General features: G+C 35.7%; 1 protein-coding gene across 3 annotated transcripts; it reads left to right on the top strand.

The window, feature by feature from the left end:
- Positions 1-428: 428 nt before the first annotated feature.
- LOC106883928 (adhesion G protein-coupled receptor G6) lies at positions 429-18,597 on the top strand. Of its 3 annotated transcripts, none has more exons than XM_089346884.1 (14): positions 434-515; positions 1,584-1,636; positions 3,097-3,254; positions 5,385-5,496; positions 6,234-6,403; positions 7,651-7,882; positions 8,155-8,320; positions 9,089-9,247; positions 9,972-10,100; positions 10,886-11,035; positions 11,830-11,951; positions 12,899-13,019; positions 16,625-16,769; positions 18,415-18,594. In XM_089346884.1, exons 5-14 carry the CDS (start codon positions 6,262-6,264, stop codon positions 18,489-18,491), a joined length of 1,443 nt encoding a protein of 480 aa, XP_089203010.1. In that variant the 5' UTR covers positions 434-515; positions 1,584-1,636; positions 3,097-3,254; positions 5,385-5,496; positions 6,234-6,261; the 3' UTR covers positions 18,492-18,594. The 3 variants fall into 3 exon arrangements, with proteins under 3 accessions (XP_089203008.1, XP_089203010.1, XP_089203009.1); XM_089346883.1 differs by having other exon boundaries at positions 435-515; positions 9,119-9,247; positions 18,415-18,597; XM_089346882.1 differs by lacking the exon at positions 3,097-3,254 and having other exon boundaries at positions 429-515.
- Positions 18,598-19,444: the final 847 nt, after the last annotated feature.

Genomic DNA, 19,444 nt, shown 5'->3' with positions numbered 1-19,444 from the left:
GTACAGAATATAGATTGGTAAAAGTTTTTATTTTTCATTCCATTTCGAAATTATCCCTACTTTTTGTGGTATGTAGTCTTGCTGCTATTTCTAGCGGGTTAGATGTCCTATTACAGGCATCTCTGTATTCTAAATGAATAATACTTAGTCTATTGACTGTTTTTTACCCCCCTCTAGACCACTGGTGGCAAATAAAATTTCTAAAATTTTTTTGCTACCCTGTATTTATTAATATATATATATATATATATATATATATATATAGGTGGATGTTTCTCTATGTATGTATTTTTAATTGTCTTTATATATGTGAAGGCGTGTGCATGCGTGTGTTGTGTGTATATGTGTGTTTTATCTCTGTATGTGGTTTTCGTGTGCATCTCTGACGTGTGTCTCATTTATAAACGCTGTAATTATCTTTTATTTCTATAGACAGGAACAATTCCTTTGTATTCCATCTGACTTTCAAAAAGCCCAACGAATATAAAATCTCTGATGAAAACCTGTCAATATCTGTGAGTAGATATCTGTCTTCTCTTTGTCCCTCTCTCTCTCTTTCTCCTCCTCTCTCTCCGCATACTCACACACGCACTCGCATGATTTATAGAACAAATTCCAAACATCAAATAAATAATGGACTCAGTACCTTTAGTAGATAGTATTATCGATTTTATTCAAAGACGACAGTACCATTTGAAAATTCACCAGATCAGCTTTCCAAAATATTATTTCCTTTCCACGAGGAAGACAAACATAGAAAATATTCTAGAAGCTAGAAAATCTATATACATTTAGGATAACTTTATGTTCTACAGATCAGGGATTTTAACTATTTTAATCTGTAGATTCATCTTAACTTTTATCTTTTACTTGTTTCAGTCATTAGACTGCGGCTATGCTGGGGCATGGCCTTGAAGAATTTTCTAGTTGAATGAATCTTAATTTCTTTTTAAGCATGGTAATTATTCCATCGATCTTTGACCGAACTGCTGAAACGCACCAGCACTGGTGGGAGAAAAACACAAACACACACATATACATAAGATAGGCTTCATTCCAGCTTCTCTACCACATCCCGTCATAAGGCTTTGGTCATCCAGGGGCTATAGTAGAAGACACTTGCCCAAGTTGTTACGCAGTGGGACTGAGCTGAAATCCATGTGATAGGGAAGCAAGGTTCATACCACACAGCCGCGCCATACCGAAAAGTCTCCCAAAAGATATGCCAGTTGTCATCCAGTGGCAATATCATCTCTCACACACACAGACGTAAACACATGGACAGATAGAGATACATAAAATAGACGGGTAAAATGTAACAAGCGAGAAAGGAGGAGACACATGGAACAAAGAGTTACTGAAGAGGTTACAGAATGTGTGACGAAAGAGGTTTGACAAACGTATAAACTAGAAATAATATGAAGAAAGCTCAAGTGAAGGCCAAATAAATAGTGCGTGCGTTTAATTGGCAACAAATGACTGTCCCTATGTATAACAATGTCACAGCAAAAATCTTACAAAACAAATACAGAAACGTATCATATATATATATATATATATATATATATAACCGACTATTGCAGATTGAGCACGAGTTATCAACCTTGACGGGAACATTCAGTGTTGAATATTGTGGGTAAGCAAAAACTTTTATCACTTTTATTCAAATTTATTTTTGCTCCAAACAATCTAGTGTTATTTTCATCGTATGTATTAAATATTAAAATGCCTAACAATGCTGTATTTGTGACCCACAATATACACGATTTATACTGTCAGTGAAATGTTAAAGCGTTTTAGCATACAAAAGGCAATCACATACACGTATAGACATACTGAGGGAAATTTCTATCTCTCCCCCTCTCTCTAAATCTATGCACACACATATATGTATATAGATAGGAAAATAAAGAAATGGGGTTAAACGCACGTGTTATTCAAATCTTTATACTTCCGACATATGTTTCGAAGAAAACATTGGTATTATTCCAGAAGGAATAAAATGATGTAAAACAATGCGACCTTCTTGTCAGGGAAAAATGAGAAACAAAACATATCAATAAGCCATTTTAAGCGAATGTGATGACTGCGTATATGATGAAGGGAACGCTGGCAAGTTATTTCTTTTTAAATACCAGACATATCAATAAAAGCAACAATACTGGGCTTAGTAAACTGATTTGGTCTCTGAAGGAACATAAACAATTTGATTTGGAATGGAATATTCTATCTAGGTCCTTTCCATATGATAAAGATAAATCTTTTTCGCTTTGTAACGAAGAACTCTATCTCAACCTGTTCTCTTGTAAACACGTTTAAAGAATGCGTTTATGGTTACAAACATTGGCAAAAACATACCTTTAGTTCCTATAAGTAATTTCTACTAATCTATAAAATTCGAAATTTAACTATCTTCCTACATTTCATTATACAGGTAAATCATTGAATAATTTAATTTAAACTTTAAATCCTGTATATAAGAGGATCTGTATGTATCGAAACATTTCTGGCGATTAAAACGCTGCCAAATCGTACTTACTCTTCCTTTTGACTCTTTAACTTTTTACTTTTTATAAATATATATATATATATATATATATATATATATATATATATATATATATATATGCAGGTATATATAAATATATATATATATATATATATGCATATATGTGTGTATATATATATATATATATATATGCATATGTGTGTATATATATATATATATATATGCATATATGTGTATATATATATATATATATATATGCATATATGTGTATATATATATATATATGCATATATGTGTATATATATATATATATATATATATGCATATATGTGTGTATATATATATATATATGCATATATGTGTGTATATATATATATATATGCATATATGTATATATATATATATATATGCATATATGTGTATATATATATATATATGCATATATGTGTATATATATATATATATATATGTGTATATATATATATATATATGCATATATGTATATATATATATATATGTATATATGCATATATATAGACAGATAGATAGAAATATATATTATATGTATTTATTTATTTTTATTTCAGTTCAGAGGAAACTAAAAAGGTATTTACTATATACAGTGACGTGTTCAGTAATATTACTAGAGATGAACTGTGGCATAACGTATACAATATTATCAACACATCACAGACGTTGCGTGACTTCGAAATTCAGCAACATAACGTAGAATTAATTGATGGAAGTAGGTATTAATTTTGTTATTTTTTCTATCACAATTACCTTAATATATTTGCTAACACAGGAGACACAATGGCCCAGTGGTTAGGGCAGCGGACTCGCGGTCATAGGATCGCGGTTTCGATTCCCAGACCGGTCATTGTGAGTGTTTATTGAGCGAAAAACACCTAAAAGCCCCACGAGGCTCCGGCAGGGGAAGGTGGCGAACCCTGCTGTACTCTTTCACCACAACTTTCTCTCACTCTTTCTTCCTGTTTCTGTTGTGCCTGTAATTCAAAGGGTCAGCCTTGTCACACTGTGTCACGCTGAATATCCCCGAGAACTACATTAAGGGTACACATGTCTGTGGAGTGCTCAGCCACTTGCACGTTAATTTCACAAGCAGGCTGTTCCGCTGATTGGATCAACTGGAACCCTCGACGTCGTAAGCGATGGAGTGCCAACAACAATTTGCTAACACAATCACTTTTACTACTACGCGTTGCTGTTATTGTCAGAGATAGCGGTAGCTCTCTTGTGATCTGTATTGTTGTTGTCCTAGTTGTTATCTTCTTCCTTGTTCAGGCTATTTTCCGTACCCTCGATGGAGTGTTGTTGCAACCAAAGCTGCCGCTGTTGTTCTTTCCATACTTGTCACTGTTTCTCTCGCGTTCCTCTCATGATTCCCTTCTGCAATCACCAGGAAACTGTTGTTGCTGTCAGCATTGCCAGTTTTTGATCATAATTAGTTTCATCTTCACTATTGCCATCATCTTTGTCGTTGTCGTCATCGTCAACATCATCAATTGCTAATACCATTGAGGGCACACACACACACACACATCTGTTTCTTTACCTACTCTCGAAACCAGAATAATTTCAATAAATCAACAATTTTTCTTTTTTTGAACATTTCTTCGTTCAAATTCCTGCTATGTGTCACGCTCGGCTGTCTGTGTTTGTGCATTTTCGTTTCGTTTGAATTATGCAAATTACCCAAAGGCCAAAACATTTTTTAATTATTCTGTAGAGAAGAATTGACAAATACAAGCTCAGCTTGACTAAAACATTACAAAATTCAGTCGATTTCTTTAACTCAAACAGGAAAATTATTTAATGCTGTAAATAGTTTCTCATGGCGTAAATTCACTTTATGCGATGTAGTCATGTTTACTTTTCAACAAATGTGTATTGAGTTAAACAGTGAATGCAGCTGCTCGTATATTGGTATGTGTGGTGGTACATACATACATACATATATATATATATATATATATATATATATATATATATATATGTATATATACGTACGTACCTACATACCTGCCTACATACATACATGTATATAATGCGTATGATTGTACGTGCACATATGTATGTGTGTATAGGTGTGCGTTATTCCCAATTTTGCCTCAGCAGTCAACTGCGTTCACTAATACACAGAGGACGAGGGGCGACTTCCGGCTGACACCTTGTCACTGCTTCTATAATGGATGATTCAGTCCACTGGAATAAGATCGGTGCTTTGGCTGGGATTTACAGGAGTTACATGATGGTGTGGCATGTTGTGGAATGGATTAAGTGAACCATTCTTTTATTATAATACTGTGACCGGTCCCTGGTTCTCGAACTATTTGCGATAACCTGTCATATCAAGTATTCAAGAGGACTTTGAAGATGTAGAGTTTATTTCGGACAAGATATGGCACCCCACAACATGTCAGCTCATCCTTCTTCAATCAGAGTCCATCTTTCTTAATGACTGCCTCTATGTCACTGCCTTACATATCCATGCTTTGTAATTTTCTCACTAAGGAAGTAAATATTTCTTTCCTGAAATATCATAGACGGTTGATGGTGAGCCATTTTCGAGGGAATTGATTTATAGTTCATTGTTGAGGTCATGCCTGGCTTGCCTCAAGGAGCGTATTTAATAATTAGAAAATGTCCTTTCTAACATAATGAGCAAATTCCTGTTAGCACAAGAGTATAATCTCTCCAGATATACTGATAATGATTCATGAAGCATTGCCCCCCAACTCAGCCAGCACGTCCAAACTATTTATTTACAACAACTACTATTACTACTACTACTACTGTTGCTGCTGCTGCTACTACTGACTTTTATCATATACATGTTTTGCTTCTTTTCCAGGGATTTGTAACGGAAACACAACCTTAAATAATGATATATTCCAACGGCCAGTGACGAAAATAGGAAGTAATGCGACGATTCCATGTCATGCAAATGTAGCAACAAGATACTGGTTCGTTTCTATTGCTTTATTTCTTCTCAGAATCGAAAGCTTTCAGTGTCATCCTATTTTGAGAGAATGTTACATGGTAAAGAAAACAGCTAGAGAGATTAAGATGACGAGATTAACGTCCTTCGGTTGCAATCACTTGTCACAATAATTTTACGTTTTATATAGTGTTTTATATATTTGCTTTATATATTATGTGCTTTGTAAGTGTTTTATATATTATGTAACAGAATTGTGCTTTGCTCTAACTTCCAAGTTTTTATTTGTTGCCAATATTAGACAAAGATTGAAGTCAAAGAACTGGCAGAATCGTTAACTCGCCGCGCGAAAGGTTTAGTAGCACTTTGTCTGTTTTTATGTTCTGGTATCAAAATTTCGTCAAGGTCCACTTTACTTTTCATCCTTAGGAATCGATAAAATATGCATCATTTGAGCATTGGGATTGATGCAATAGACTTACCTCCTCCTCCAAAATTGCTGGTCTTGTGCCAACATTTCAAAGTAATATTAAACAAAACATAAGCCTGTCCAGATGGAAAATTCATTTTATATTTAGTTTGAGGATAGGGATCTGGAATAAATAATAGATGTCTCACAAAAACGCATTACACTGTTTACCCTTCTTTTACTAGTTTATGAGTTCAAATCCAAACTAGATCGATGGTCTCTTCATTCCTCTGAGATTGATGAGAAGAGAATGAATAAACACTTCTGACAATGTTTTACATTTATTTTTCCAGTTCTTCCAGAAGGTTGACACATCTAGAAATGGCATCAAGCCAAACTAAGACATCACTAAAGTGTTCACCATTTACTGGTATCTGTCAAGAACCAGACATTTCACCGTGTTACAATATAGAGTTGATTACTCAACAACTAAAGAACATCAAAAGCCAAGGCATTGATCAAGGTAAGCGAGTAACTGTGCTTCGAAATACTTTTACTGTAGTTGAAGTATATGTATGTGTCTTTGAATTTCCATTTCATTACGACCACTATATACGTGTGTGTATGTGTTTGTGTGTGTGTGTATGTGTGTGTTCATAATTAATATTATCTATCAAGCGGTAATACACCACATTCTCCCTTTTGAGTTCTCCAGTTATGTATTCATCTCGTCCAATTGTAGACCAATTGATTCACTTATGGAAACGTAATGACGATTTATTAATTAGGAAAGTTGAATTTATTTTTATAATCGTTAAAACTACATTTTTCTTAACTTTTTGCAGGTAGGCTGACTACATAGAGAAGTAGAAAAACAACAAAGATAATTACTGGTACATACTTCTCCGCATACATTATGTTTGGTTATAAATCTTCAATGAAGCTGTCCACAAAGCTGTTTATCATAGAATATGAGCAACTTACCTCTCACAAATATTATTATAGTATGTAAAATTGAAGATGTTCTCATAAGCATACAGTAATTTGATAACATCAATTTTTTATGAAATCTTGATGGAATCTTTTCAATATTGATCTTTAGATCAAGGAAGTGAGCTGGCAGAATTGTTAGCACGCCGGACGAAGGAAGTGCTTAGCGGCATTTCGTCTGTCCTCACTTTCTGAGTTCAAATTTCTCTGAGATTCACTTTATCATTCATCCTTTCGGAGTCGATAAAACAAATACCATTTGAGCACTGGAGTCAATGTCATTGACTTACATCCTCCCCCAGAATTGCTGGCCTAGTACCAAACTTTGAAATAAATATTTGAAACCAATATTATTCCTTAGAATGGCGACCCGCTTTCGTCTAGATTCGCCTTGGGATTGGAAAAATAATTGAGTTGAAATTAATGGCTGTTTAAGACGGTTGGTGTATCGCTTTTCATTGTCAATGATATTGTGTACAAACACACGTCGTCCACCACCATCAAGTGTCTGCCTTACTAACCTATAAAGGACTACACAGTGTTGTGTAACTCCCCCGATGTTTCAGTTAATGTTACAGAGCAGGAGACCCTAACGCTGTTTGATGAGTATAGAACTGATGAACTGAACACATTCAGCAATCTTTCTGGTCTTTGAAGTCGGAGTTTTTAATTAACTTCCGGTGATTCGTTACTTGTTATGTGACATTTAATTTGCATTTAATATTTCAAATCAAAGCGACTGTAATTCCATTAAATTTCATGTTAAAATTTTCATTACAGGCAATATCGGCAATATTTCGAAAGAGGTCTTAAACGTTTTGCAGAAATCAGTGTATTTCAAGCATCAAGATATTGACTTGGCTGTAGATATTCTTGAGAAAATGGCGCCATTGATATCGAACGTGTCGGCTAATATAACACTGGACAATATACTTCTTGGTATCAACAATATAATGAACACACCAGAGAAGGTTTTGGCCGAGGCAGAACAAGCTCATAGAAGTGTCAGCAGGTAATATTCAAATCACTTTTCCTTGTAGTAGTAGTAGTAGTAGTAGAGAGAAAGGAAGAAAGAAAAGAAGCAATAGCAGTAGCCATATTTGCAGCAGCATAAATAATAAAATTTGCTGCATCAACGCTAACCTAGCAACAACAGAGGTAGTAGAAGCAACAGTAGCATACAAAGACATGTTAGTTAAGATAATTAGTGTAATTACACACATAGCTAATTACGTATTCGAAACACATTGTTAATTGAAAGTCGTTTTCTTGATTTTCTCACAGATTACTGGACATTATAGAAACGATCCCAGGAAAAATTCCACAGGAAGAGCAGCAATTCACAGTTTCATACTCGAATCTTGGTATTGGTGTTGCCAAAGTGAATAAGGACACTTTCGATGGTCTTTTCTATGGTGTTTCCTATGGAACTAATGAAACAGAAGCACAGGTACAATACGTTTGCATGATTCTTCTGCTTCTCTTCCATTTTAAAACTTGAATAGAACGAAAAAAATTGATGGAAGAGAGAAAATTATACATTTCAATGAATTTGGCAGTCAAAATATTTAGACAAAAAAATGTAATAAATACGTGTGGTAACAATGGTGAGTGAAACAATGTTATTTATATGTATTTACTGCTGCCGTCAACCAATACACACACATACCCGCGCGCGCGTCCATATGTGTGTGTGACTGTATGAACACACACACACACACGCGCGTATAAATATATATATATACACACTCTCAACCAATACAGGGAAATGGACATATGTGTCAATGTGTAATTGTGTATAGCTATGGGAGTATACGCATGTGTTTGGTTGTATGTGTGTGTGCTTGTTACAAGAAGTTTCAGGAACAAATAGTAGAGAAGGATGTCATTGGTTGAAAGCAATGAGATAAACAAAATTTTGCACCAAATGCTTCTGTATTCATGTCACTGCGAACCCAAGAAAGAAATGGAGACAAAAAGTAGAACACGACTGGATAGACCAATAATTAGTTGACCAATGCAGAAACCTCAATGGTTGCTTATGAATGAGACAGTGATAGCGTATGGTACTGGTAGTTTTAGCTATTATGTCACTTGCAGTGTTGTAATATTGAAGTGATTGTGGAAGAAGAAGTTACAACAATAGCATCAGAAACAGTTGTTGTAGTATTATTCATTATTTATCAATTTCAATTTTTCTTTCATTTTTCTCTACCAGCTCTATAACCACTCATACCTTGATCCACAGCAAGAAGATATACAGACATTTTCCTTTATTTCCTTACCAAAGAGTTTACCAAAACATCTGAAAAACGTTGAAAGATCAGCCCTTTCAAGGATAGTCTTTTTCTCGATGAGGAATGATAAGCTATATAGGGTACGGAACAAAACTTTTCTTCTTTCTGTTTGAATTCATTGATACGTTTTTTGATAACAATAATAATACAAAATAACTACCAATGTTTACATGTATGTACTCATCTATATATGACAGTTTGTGTGTGACACACAATGCATAGAGAAACTCAGGACGGCGCTTGTTCTGAGTTTCGTCTCTGATAGAGTTCTCTTATATGTACATATATATATGGTGCTAAGGAGTGAGTTTGAACACCTGACTCGTTGTTTACCAAAAGAACTTGTTAAGTACCAGCAGCGTTTATGTAAGCAATTTCGATGTAAAATGAACTATGCTTTCCTTGGAACAAGTACAACTGTCATGTGTAAACTCCTATGAAATATTTATTGTAATATATAATGTATTACTGTAAGACGTTCAGCTGGCAGAATCGTTAGCACACCGGGTAAAATGCTTCGCAGCATTTCGTCTCTCTTTATATTCTGAGTTCAAATTCCGCCGAGGTTGACTTTGCCTTTCATTATTTCGAGATCGATGGCATACGTACCAGTAATCGATTTACCGCTTCTCTTGAAATTGCTAGCCTTATGCCAAAATTTGAAGCTAATATATATTGTATTAAATTGTGCTGATGACTAAAGGATTATTGTCTAAGTATAACAATTCTAACGTTTGGTCGTTTCATGCATTAACAATGCACTTCATTGAATAAATTAATTTACTTAATATCTTCTCTTTTCAGGTAGTACAAAACTTCAGTGCCAAAGGAAATTCTACAATTAACAGCTATGTTCTTGCTGCCAATGTTCTTAATATTCCAATAAGCAACCTTGGTGAACCAGTTAAAATATCATTCAATTTGATAAACCAGGTAATCACTGCGTATTTATTATTGTTGCTGTTTATGTTCATGCAATCTCTAACCCAGTAGACGTATGATGAAACACATCCCAGCCGTGACCACCACATCATTTTGTATTTCATTTGATATTTCATGAAATACTCCATCCAATGTCTTTTTCTTCCATTGTTATGACAATTCTGTGTAAATTATGAGAAAAGACATAGATTTATAAACAAGAAGAAATGGTCAGTTAAACTAGGTCACAGCATCTGATATGGACTTCACAATGTCAATACCAACCAAACATTGATGACCATGGTTTGTTCGGTGTTTGCTAAGCGAAACGAGTCACATTATAATTTTTTGTTGTTGTTGTTGGCACTCCGTCGCTTACGACGTCGAGAGTTCCAGTTGATCCGATCAACGGAACAGCCTGCTCATGAAATTAACTTGCAAGTGGCTGAGCACTCCACAGACACGTGTACCCTTAACGTAGTTCTCGGGGATATTCAGCTTGACAAAGTGTGACAAGACTGACCCTTTGAATTACAGGCACAACAGAAACAAGAAGTAAGAGTGATAGAAAGAGTACAGCAGGGTTCGCCACCATCCCCTGCCGGAGCCTCGTGGAGCTTTTAGGTGTTTTCGCTCAATAAATACTCACAACGCCCGGTCTGGGAATCGAAACCGTGATCTTATGACCGCGAATCCGCTGCCCTAACCACTGGGCCATTGCGCCTCCAACATCATAATTACATACATTCTAATTACAAAGTAATTTGATCAAATTATCAGTTTAATTTTTTTTTCAGAATGCCAGCAACCTACAATGCGTTTACTGGGATGAAAGCCCAGGACTGAGTCCCCGTTGGTCGCCAAATGGCTGTCGAATAACCAAACATGAATCTGGAAAGGAAGTAGTTTGTTCCTGTGACCATCTTACAAGTTTTGCCTTACTAATGGTTGGTAATATTTTGACAAGTCGTTAATTACCCGTAATTTGGCAGTTATGTCTATGCATTACTGATTTTAAAGAGTTGTGTAATAACATACCCACAAGACTTTGTGTTGGAGGATATCTTGGTAAATATATAAGGTTGATATATTGTAAAACGTCACTGTTGTTTTTGTTGCCATTGCTGTTGTATATAGTTTATACTCAGGATGACGCCTTTTAGATGCACGAAGCTACCATTCTTAATTCCATTGCATGGTGATTCCTCCAGCGTTTATGTGAATGGCATAGAGATGGTCAGAGTCATCTTTCTTGATTTAAATATCTTCATTTATGTTGAGGTGTGTTTGTTGCTCAGACATTAAACTTTGGTCTCTTCATAATTCTGTTACAAGATCTTTCCTCTAGTTCATGGGATTTCTTCACCTCAGACTTTCATGTCAGCAATATACATAGAATATACATCTATTCAATACTTGTCAGTTAATACCGCTGCTACCTACAACAGTAAGCCGTTCCTCTAGCTATGGTAAATATTTCAGCCTGAAGGAAAAGCTGAACTGACTGAATATATTAGTTAAGTCCATACAAATTCTACTGATATCACAAGGACGGAGATTAAACAATCAGGTCACTGATGTTGTCTCTATTATTGTCAGCGTTGTAAGGAACATTAACAATACAGACGTCCTCATATCCTACACCAATACTACACACATTCGTTATATAAGTGTTAACTAACATATAAGAAAAGAGGACGAGCAGGAGCTAAACTGTTGTTGTTTGTTGTTTCTATTGTAGGATGTCCACCGGAATGAAGACTATGTGAAACATGTTAAACCTTTATCTATTATATCTCTCATTGGCTGTGGAATATCCTTTGTTCTTCTTGTTATTACAGTAATAATACACGTCTGTTTCAGGTAAGCATTTCAATTTCGATTTTCTTTTATAAACTGTTCAAATACAAAGAAACAGGCTGGTATGATCGATGTGGTTGATGTTTGCAGGAAAAACATGGATCAGGAAAGAATTCTTGAATATTATCTGGACAGATATTTTCGTGTAAGATTTGTAAGTGTACCACGGTCATGATGACACGAGAAAAGAAAAGGAGGGAGGATAATCTATTTTTTGTGTTTAACTAGAATTAGTTTGATAATTCAGATAAAATACAGAGCAATATAATGGTGAAACTAGTAACTCTGTCTCTACTATTACTACTATTAATCGCAGTCGCTAAATTATGTTCACACATTTGATTCCCAATGTGTCTAATCTTTCTGGAATGTTAAGACTAATTTTCATTTCTATCTTTTATTTGTTTCATCGTGCTTGCTCAGTAAACAAATTCAGAATAATACCAAACATTCAAAGACAGTGTTGGATTACATAAAGAAATCGGGTGTTACGTTGGCTTAAATCTATGATTCTCTTTTAACCAAACACAAAGGAAGCCCATCCTCTATATGGTCATTTAGTATGCTAGAAATAGCAGGAATACCGGGATTCCATATAGCCATATCAACAAATTCAAATCTGGTGATTTGAAAAGCACACATATATATATATATATATATATATACGGGCGTCTTTCAGTTTTCGTCAACCAAATACTCACACAAGGCTTTGATCAGGCCGAAGCTATAAATGAAGACACCTGTCCAAGGTGCCACAAAGTGGTGCTAAACCCAGAACCATTTCTTTGTGAAGCAATTTCCTACGACACAGCTACAGATTAAATATTTATTGATTTTAAGATATCAATTATATTCTGACTCTCATCGATAAACACGGTTGTATTTATTATTGTATTTATTATTTCTATACTTCAGTAAATGATATATGTATTTTTGTTTTATTATTTCAGACATTTAAGGGATTTAATGACTTCAAAGAATGTAATAAGTTTGTGTATTTCTTTAGCTGTCACTAATCTTATCTTCCTTGTCGGAATGCAATCATACATAGAAATACTGGCTGTTTGTAAGGTAAGCGAAAATCTTCCAAACCATTACATATTTTGTATTATGTTAAACGCTATGAATAACAGTCACAGGATCTTCGCATTATCATTTTCGACGATGTCTTCGGGTTTATGTTCGTACCATTTTTGCTCTGTCAAGTCCATACTTGTTGTAAAGTGTCCAATGGACTATCCTTGCTTTATCGCATGACATTTCTAATATTCTTTCTGGGCTAGTGGCGTACATTGGCTGGTAATATGCCATACAGTTTCACCATTTTGTCCACAAGTTCTTCACTTATCACTTACTGATGTGTTGTCTATTCTGTATTTGATGTAATTGGTTCTTAATGCTTGATCTCGTGCAGCACAGATTAGAGCCTCCATTTCCGGTTTTAAATCACTTTTAGTCATCCATAGTCATATTTTTCTTTGTCTGTCTTATGTTCAACATCCCTATAAAATTGTCCATGCATTCTTTTCTTTATTAAACCATTTTCAGTTTCAATCATTCTCAAGTGTTTCTACGGTGCTTTATCTTTGCAATCTTCCATCTAACACAGGCCTGACCTTCTTCCAATAATAGTGGTTCTGTGGCTTTTTTACATACCATGCTATGTTGTTTTCTTCTGCTCTAATGCTGTGATCACATCCAATCAGTAGTCTTCCCCTTCTTTTTCCTGGTACATACAGTCTGTCTGTGGTACTTTTTGGGTGGAGTATCCCATATCTAGTCAGCAACTTCCTTGTCTTTCTGTCTAAGTTGTTTAGTTTATCTACTGTCCATGCGATTACCCCTGCTCCATATCAAAGGAGTGAAACCGCCAAGGTGTTGATAGCTTCAATCAGATTCCGTCCATTTAATTTCGACTTAAGGATCAGTCTCAGTTTGTGCAAGTATTCCACCTTAAATTTTTGTCATTTCTTTCTCCATCAATTTAACCATTTCCACTATCCCCTAGTACTTATAGCCTGTCTTATTATCTGCTTCATAACCTCCCCTAACGGTATCGCTAGCCCTTCCATACATTTGATTTTGCCTCTCTTCAAGACTAACACACCACATTGAAAGTACACACCGTATCAACGAGGGAACTGACTTGGGATTCAGCTTTACCATAAAGTTTGAGATCATTCATGAATAACAAGTGGTTGACTTTTTGTTGGAGGCTTTTGAATTCATACCTAGCCTTTGCTCCCCTCAGAATCAGTGTGAGTGGTATCATGCACAGTCCAAAGATAAGTGGCGACAGGCAATCCCTTTGGAAGATGCCTCTCCTGATTTCTATTGGCCCTAAACTTCTTCCATATGTTGTCAGTTCTGTCCTACAATTCGCCATGCTTTTTCCAAGCAATCGCTCAACATTCGATGCAATACCAAATAGGTCCAAAAATTGTGGGATCATATCGTACGCCTTACGATAGTCGATCCATGGCATGGCTAAGTTAGTCTTCCTCCTCTTGCAATCTCTAAGTACAGTTTTGTCAACCAGCAGTTGACCCTTGGTACATCTGCACTTATGCTTGCAAACCTTCTGCTCATGTGGCAGGACTCCATTTTTTCCCAGACGTCCGGACATTGACTCCGCAACTATTCCAGTAATAATTTCAACATAAGTGGCAAACAGGATATCAGCTTGTAATTGTCTACCGTATTGCCTTTTTTTATGTTTTTCAAGCATAGCACTATCCTACACATTGTCAACCAATCTGGTGTTACTTGGTCGGCATTTAACAAGGTTGTGCAGCTATTCGTACTTGACATTCACCAAATCTTTTGCTCCAGTAGCCTTGAACTCATTATTATTATTATTATTATTATTATTATTATTATTATTATTATTATGTAATGAAAACTCAGCGTATTTTCCTGGGTATGATGGAAAGTATCAGCTGTCCAAAGCCAGCAAGCTAAGGTGACACTTTTTATTGGTCATGCTTCACGAACTCTGTGAAAAATTCTTGCCGTTCCAAGTAATGCTGATTGCACAAATCATTTCAGCCATATTGGAGCTTTGGTGCTGATACTTCCAAGTACATCAATTATAATTGGTATCACGTCTCCTCTCTTCATTGACCACACCCTTCATATTTCCTACTTTAAATCGTCATAGTTGTTTATTTTCTCTTTTTTTCACATTGATCCTGTTGTCACCGGGACATGCTATGTCGATTATCATACATGTTCTTCCCTTTTTGTTCACCACAACAGTGTCTGGTTTCCAATGTCAGGTCGAGTTACCGCACTGGAGCATTACATCCCGCAGTAGTTTGCAATTCTAATTTTTGGTGAATCCTTCTGGAGTTCGCTCACACCACTTCTTTTATCTTTGTAGGACGCGATTTCCACAGAGCTCCCAATGGATCATTCTTGCCACATTGTCATATCGTCTTTTGTATTCCTGTTGTGCCAATTTCGGGCACTAGCTAACGATGTGCCATACCGTTTCACCCCTCTCACCACACATTCTGCCTTTGTTGCTATCGGTAGTGTTGTCTATTCTGCACTTCATATAGTTGGTCCTTAACGCCTGTTCTTGAGCTGCGATATGAGTGCTTCTGTCTCTATCTTCAGGCCACCCCTCCTCCTCCATAGCCATTAATCTTCTGTATCTGTCTTGGCGTTCACATCTCTTGCAAACTAACTGTACATTCTCTTTTCCTTCTCTGCTTTTTCTTTCTTTTTTGATGTTCATTTATTGTTTAAATTTTTCTTCAGTTACACAATTGTCAGTTTTGATGACACCGGCCTTCTTCGAGCATTTCAACAGTAGCACCACGGCATTTTTTTGCATACCACCCTGAACGCTTTCCACTGCTTCGATTCAGTCCTGGCAACTGATCAAACCTCTCCCACCCTTTTTCCTGGACAAGTAGAGCCTATCAGTGTCACTCTTAGGGTGGATGGCTCCGTGTACTGTCAACATTTTTCTGGCCTTTGTATCCATTTTCTTTATTTCTCTCTTTTTGCCATTTTATAACTGTCGCTTTATACTGAAGTGATGCTATCACCCACGTATTAACTGCTTGGATTTTATTCCATCCAGTCAATTTTGAGCGCAGCACCAACCTCAGTCTTCGGAAATATTCTATCCTCATCTGCCTTTTATTTCTTTTTCCATTATCTCGTTGAAATCTAGCATGCCAAGGTATTTGTATCCTTCTGTTTCAATTTTTTAATGAAGTCACTGTTCGGTAATTCTCTCCATGCTAGGGAGTGTATTATTATTATTATTATTATTATTATTATTATTATTCAGTAGTTTTATTTCTTATAACGTGCTTTCACTTCACTACCGAGCGCAGCTCTGTGCGCCTTGGGTATGTGCTGTGGTTTGCTGTGATGCTCTTATGGTTACTGTATTGAAAGTGTTTTGCGTAGGATATTATTATTATTATTATTATTATAACCGAATGGTAAGGTAATGGATTGGGAAAAGCATCAAGCTAAATATCTTACGTCTCTCTCTAAGTTTTATGTCTGTTTTGGATTCCACCGTTTCTAGGTTCGATAATCTAAAATACCATTCATGTACTGACATTGACGTAGTTAACCGTTATACCATCCCTGCAAAACATGTGTCAAGGTCAGAAACCCTTAACCTGTTGTTGTTGTTGTTGTCATTATAGACAGTGGCTGCTCTGTTACACTACTTCCTTTTGACATCTCTCGTATGGATGTCTTTCGAGCCCATTTATGTCTTCGCAAGCATGGTTGATGCATTCACAACATATCGGACATCTTTTATGAAGTGGAGTTCAATCTTGGCCTGGGGTATGTATAACGGTTTTCTGGTTTTCTGTCTTTATATATATTTCTTACACACACGCATACATGCACGTGCACACACACAAAAACAAACAAAACCAATCCAGTTTCGTCATTTCATTTTTGTATTTGAGAATTACTTGACGTGAAAAGGTTCACACGAATGATTCGAACCAGTATATCTCTCGATCTTATTTACTTCATAAAACCAAATATGTTGAAAAGAAAAGTTTACTTAGACGGGAATTGAACGCTGGATATTAATCTAAAACCTGCAAACCATGTCCCTTAGCGTTATTTAAGTTGATGTTATCCATTTGGGTTTCCGTTTATTTTCCTCCTTTTTTCTGTATTATTCTCATCTAATTATACAAAGAGCATTGACAATCCCATCTGGCACAGTGTTGTATGTCCTCAATCCCATTGCTTTAAACAGCCTCAATCTCGATTACAAATCTGACTCGCATTAAAATCCAGAAGCGTTGAACCCTGAGTGAAAACATCCCTTACTCACTGTTGTACTTAAGTGCTACTTTGGAACTGATCAAGCAGACATATACTTGAAAATGTTCTACGACTATCTTGTCACTGTATCAAACATTACATTATCCAATTTGTTCTTCCAGTTTTCAAGACTGTAGAATGGGATCTAAAGAAATTTAGCTACTATTTCTAGCACATCGAAGAAAACATAGAAACGTAGACCTCTTTTTAGAAGGGATTAAATCCATGACAATTTAAATATTGTAGTATTATTGTGTAACGTACGTAAATGTCCAGGTTGTGATGGATGACTATATATCGTAATTTGAAAGTGGAGTGAGATATTGAAGAAAAGTCATGAGGAACCCACGACAACATAGACTGAGAGATTTGGTGGACTCACGTCTGATGTTAAACATTCTTGGCTGAAATATCTTTTTAGTGAAGTAAAGAGATGACACAGTAGATTTGAATCCTTCAACAAATAATCAAATATCTCCTTCACTCGATCTTCTTGTATAATTTCTTGAGAGTTACATGTAGATTCTTCATCTTGATTTCACAAATAATTTAGATAAGACAGGAGACAGTGGACCAAATGTTATATTGAGCCGAAACCACTTTAAAATATGTTGTCGCTGTTTCACTTCAGATAAATTCTTCAGGTTCATAAGCAATGAAGTTCTTGATGTGACCATCCCCTCTTTTCAGACATAGTTTATCTGAAGTTGCCTAATACAGCATGTCAATTTTTTCCTTAAACGTAGGAAATTATTGTTTCTGAGATATTAGGTTGTTATTTCTAGCAGATCAATTGACCGTATAGGAGTTCCTTCTTAGCAATATTTGCACTTCTGTCATAAACTAAGGAAACTGAAAATATATTTTAGAGGGTGCCACAAACAGAAAAGTTGTTTTAACATAACTTGAAACAAGGAAGAGGTCAATTAGCTAAATAAGTTAATTAATGATTTGTGGGATAAGATATTTATTTTGCCTTGATCATCATGATGGTTCAGTCAAGAATAAAGACAGATGAATAATTTGATTCTTATTAGAAAGGTAATGGGGGTAAATATTCATGATTTGGGATTGAATAGATTGGTAAATTGGTGAGATGTTGAAATATCTACAAATTTATATTCATTTCTATAAATATCGTTATCAGGTCTACCAGCTATCATTGTTCTACTTACTCTAGTAATTAACCGCACAGACAATTACATCAGAATCGAACAATTGTAAGTATTTTTCTATTTCGTTCACCTCATTTCGTACACCACATAAAGGACAAACTGTAAAGAGCCCCCCACCAGTCTTAGGACTTAAATATTAATATGGAATTTGTCTGCACATTAGTGCCATGATGTACCGGGTCAAACTGATATGGAGGTTCTCATTGTTAAATAAGTTCTTCAAAGTCACACCAATGACCAAATGTATCCATAAATCTGAATTTAGTGATGAAGAAGTCAACGGGTAAATAGTATCTCATTGATTTGTCCTAGACTTGAATTGAACGGGAGATGTTCACTTGTAATGAATTCATATTTCTGCTGGGAATGTTTGTGTCGGTCGGGAAGTTTTATGCGTTTTGCTTTAGATGACGATCTTGGGGGCGCCACTACAGGGCTAGGGTTAGGGTTATCCTTGATCTGGTTACCTAGCAGATCGTTTTTTACAGAGTTTCTTCTAGCAGCAGACTTTTCAATTCCAGTCTGGTCTGGTTCCCCACTGAATAATGCGGGTCTTGTTGTCCTGGGTGATGACCGAATCGGCGTGAGTTTCTGGCTTATCATTAAGGCATTAACAGTGACAATAAGAGATGGATCTATTTGTTCAGAGTTGACTTTTTGATCTGACACCGGTTCCTTGTTTATCGAATGGATATATTTATCATATCGTAGGCTGAGAGATCGAAAATCGCCTTTATTTGTTTCGGTAGCTATGTTTTCCGACATAACTGTATGGCTATATTTTAAACTGAGTGACTAATTTGCTCCGTTTTGCATTCGTTTGTGGGGAGACGCTTTGTTTTGTTTGTGTTTGGTACGGCGTCACTCGTGACACGTGTGTTTTTCTTTTATTTTCTGTGTGTCGTGTAGGTATTATTATTATTTGGTAGAACGGAAAACTATTACATTTTTGAGTTTGTGTGTTGTATTGAAAGCATGCCTTCTGCAGTAGCGCTATGATTT

This window comes from Octopus bimaculoides, unplaced genomic scaffold (assembly GCF_046866305.1).
Source record: "Octopus bimaculoides isolate indiv1 unplaced genomic scaffold, ASM4686630v1 contig291, whole genome shotgun sequence".
NCBI lineage: Eukaryota > Metazoa > Mollusca > Cephalopoda > Octopoda > Octopodidae > Octopus > Octopus bimaculoides.
This window is presented reverse-complemented; position numbering and strand designations above follow the sequence as displayed.

Excerpts from the sequence above, each read along its gene's own strand:
- LOC106883928 (XM_089346882.1), top strand. The coding sequence starts at position 6,262 with ATGGCATCAAGCCAAACTAAGACATCACTAAAGTGTTCACCATTTACT. Across the intron at positions 6,404-7,650 it reads AAGCCAAGGCATTGATCAAG|GCAATATCGGCAATATTTCG; the intron begins GTAAGCGAGTAA and ends TTTTCATTACAG. Across the intron at positions 16,770-18,414 it reads GAGTTCAATCTTGGCCTGGG|GTCTACCAGCTATCATTGTT; the intron begins GTATGTATAACG and ends TATCGTTATCAG.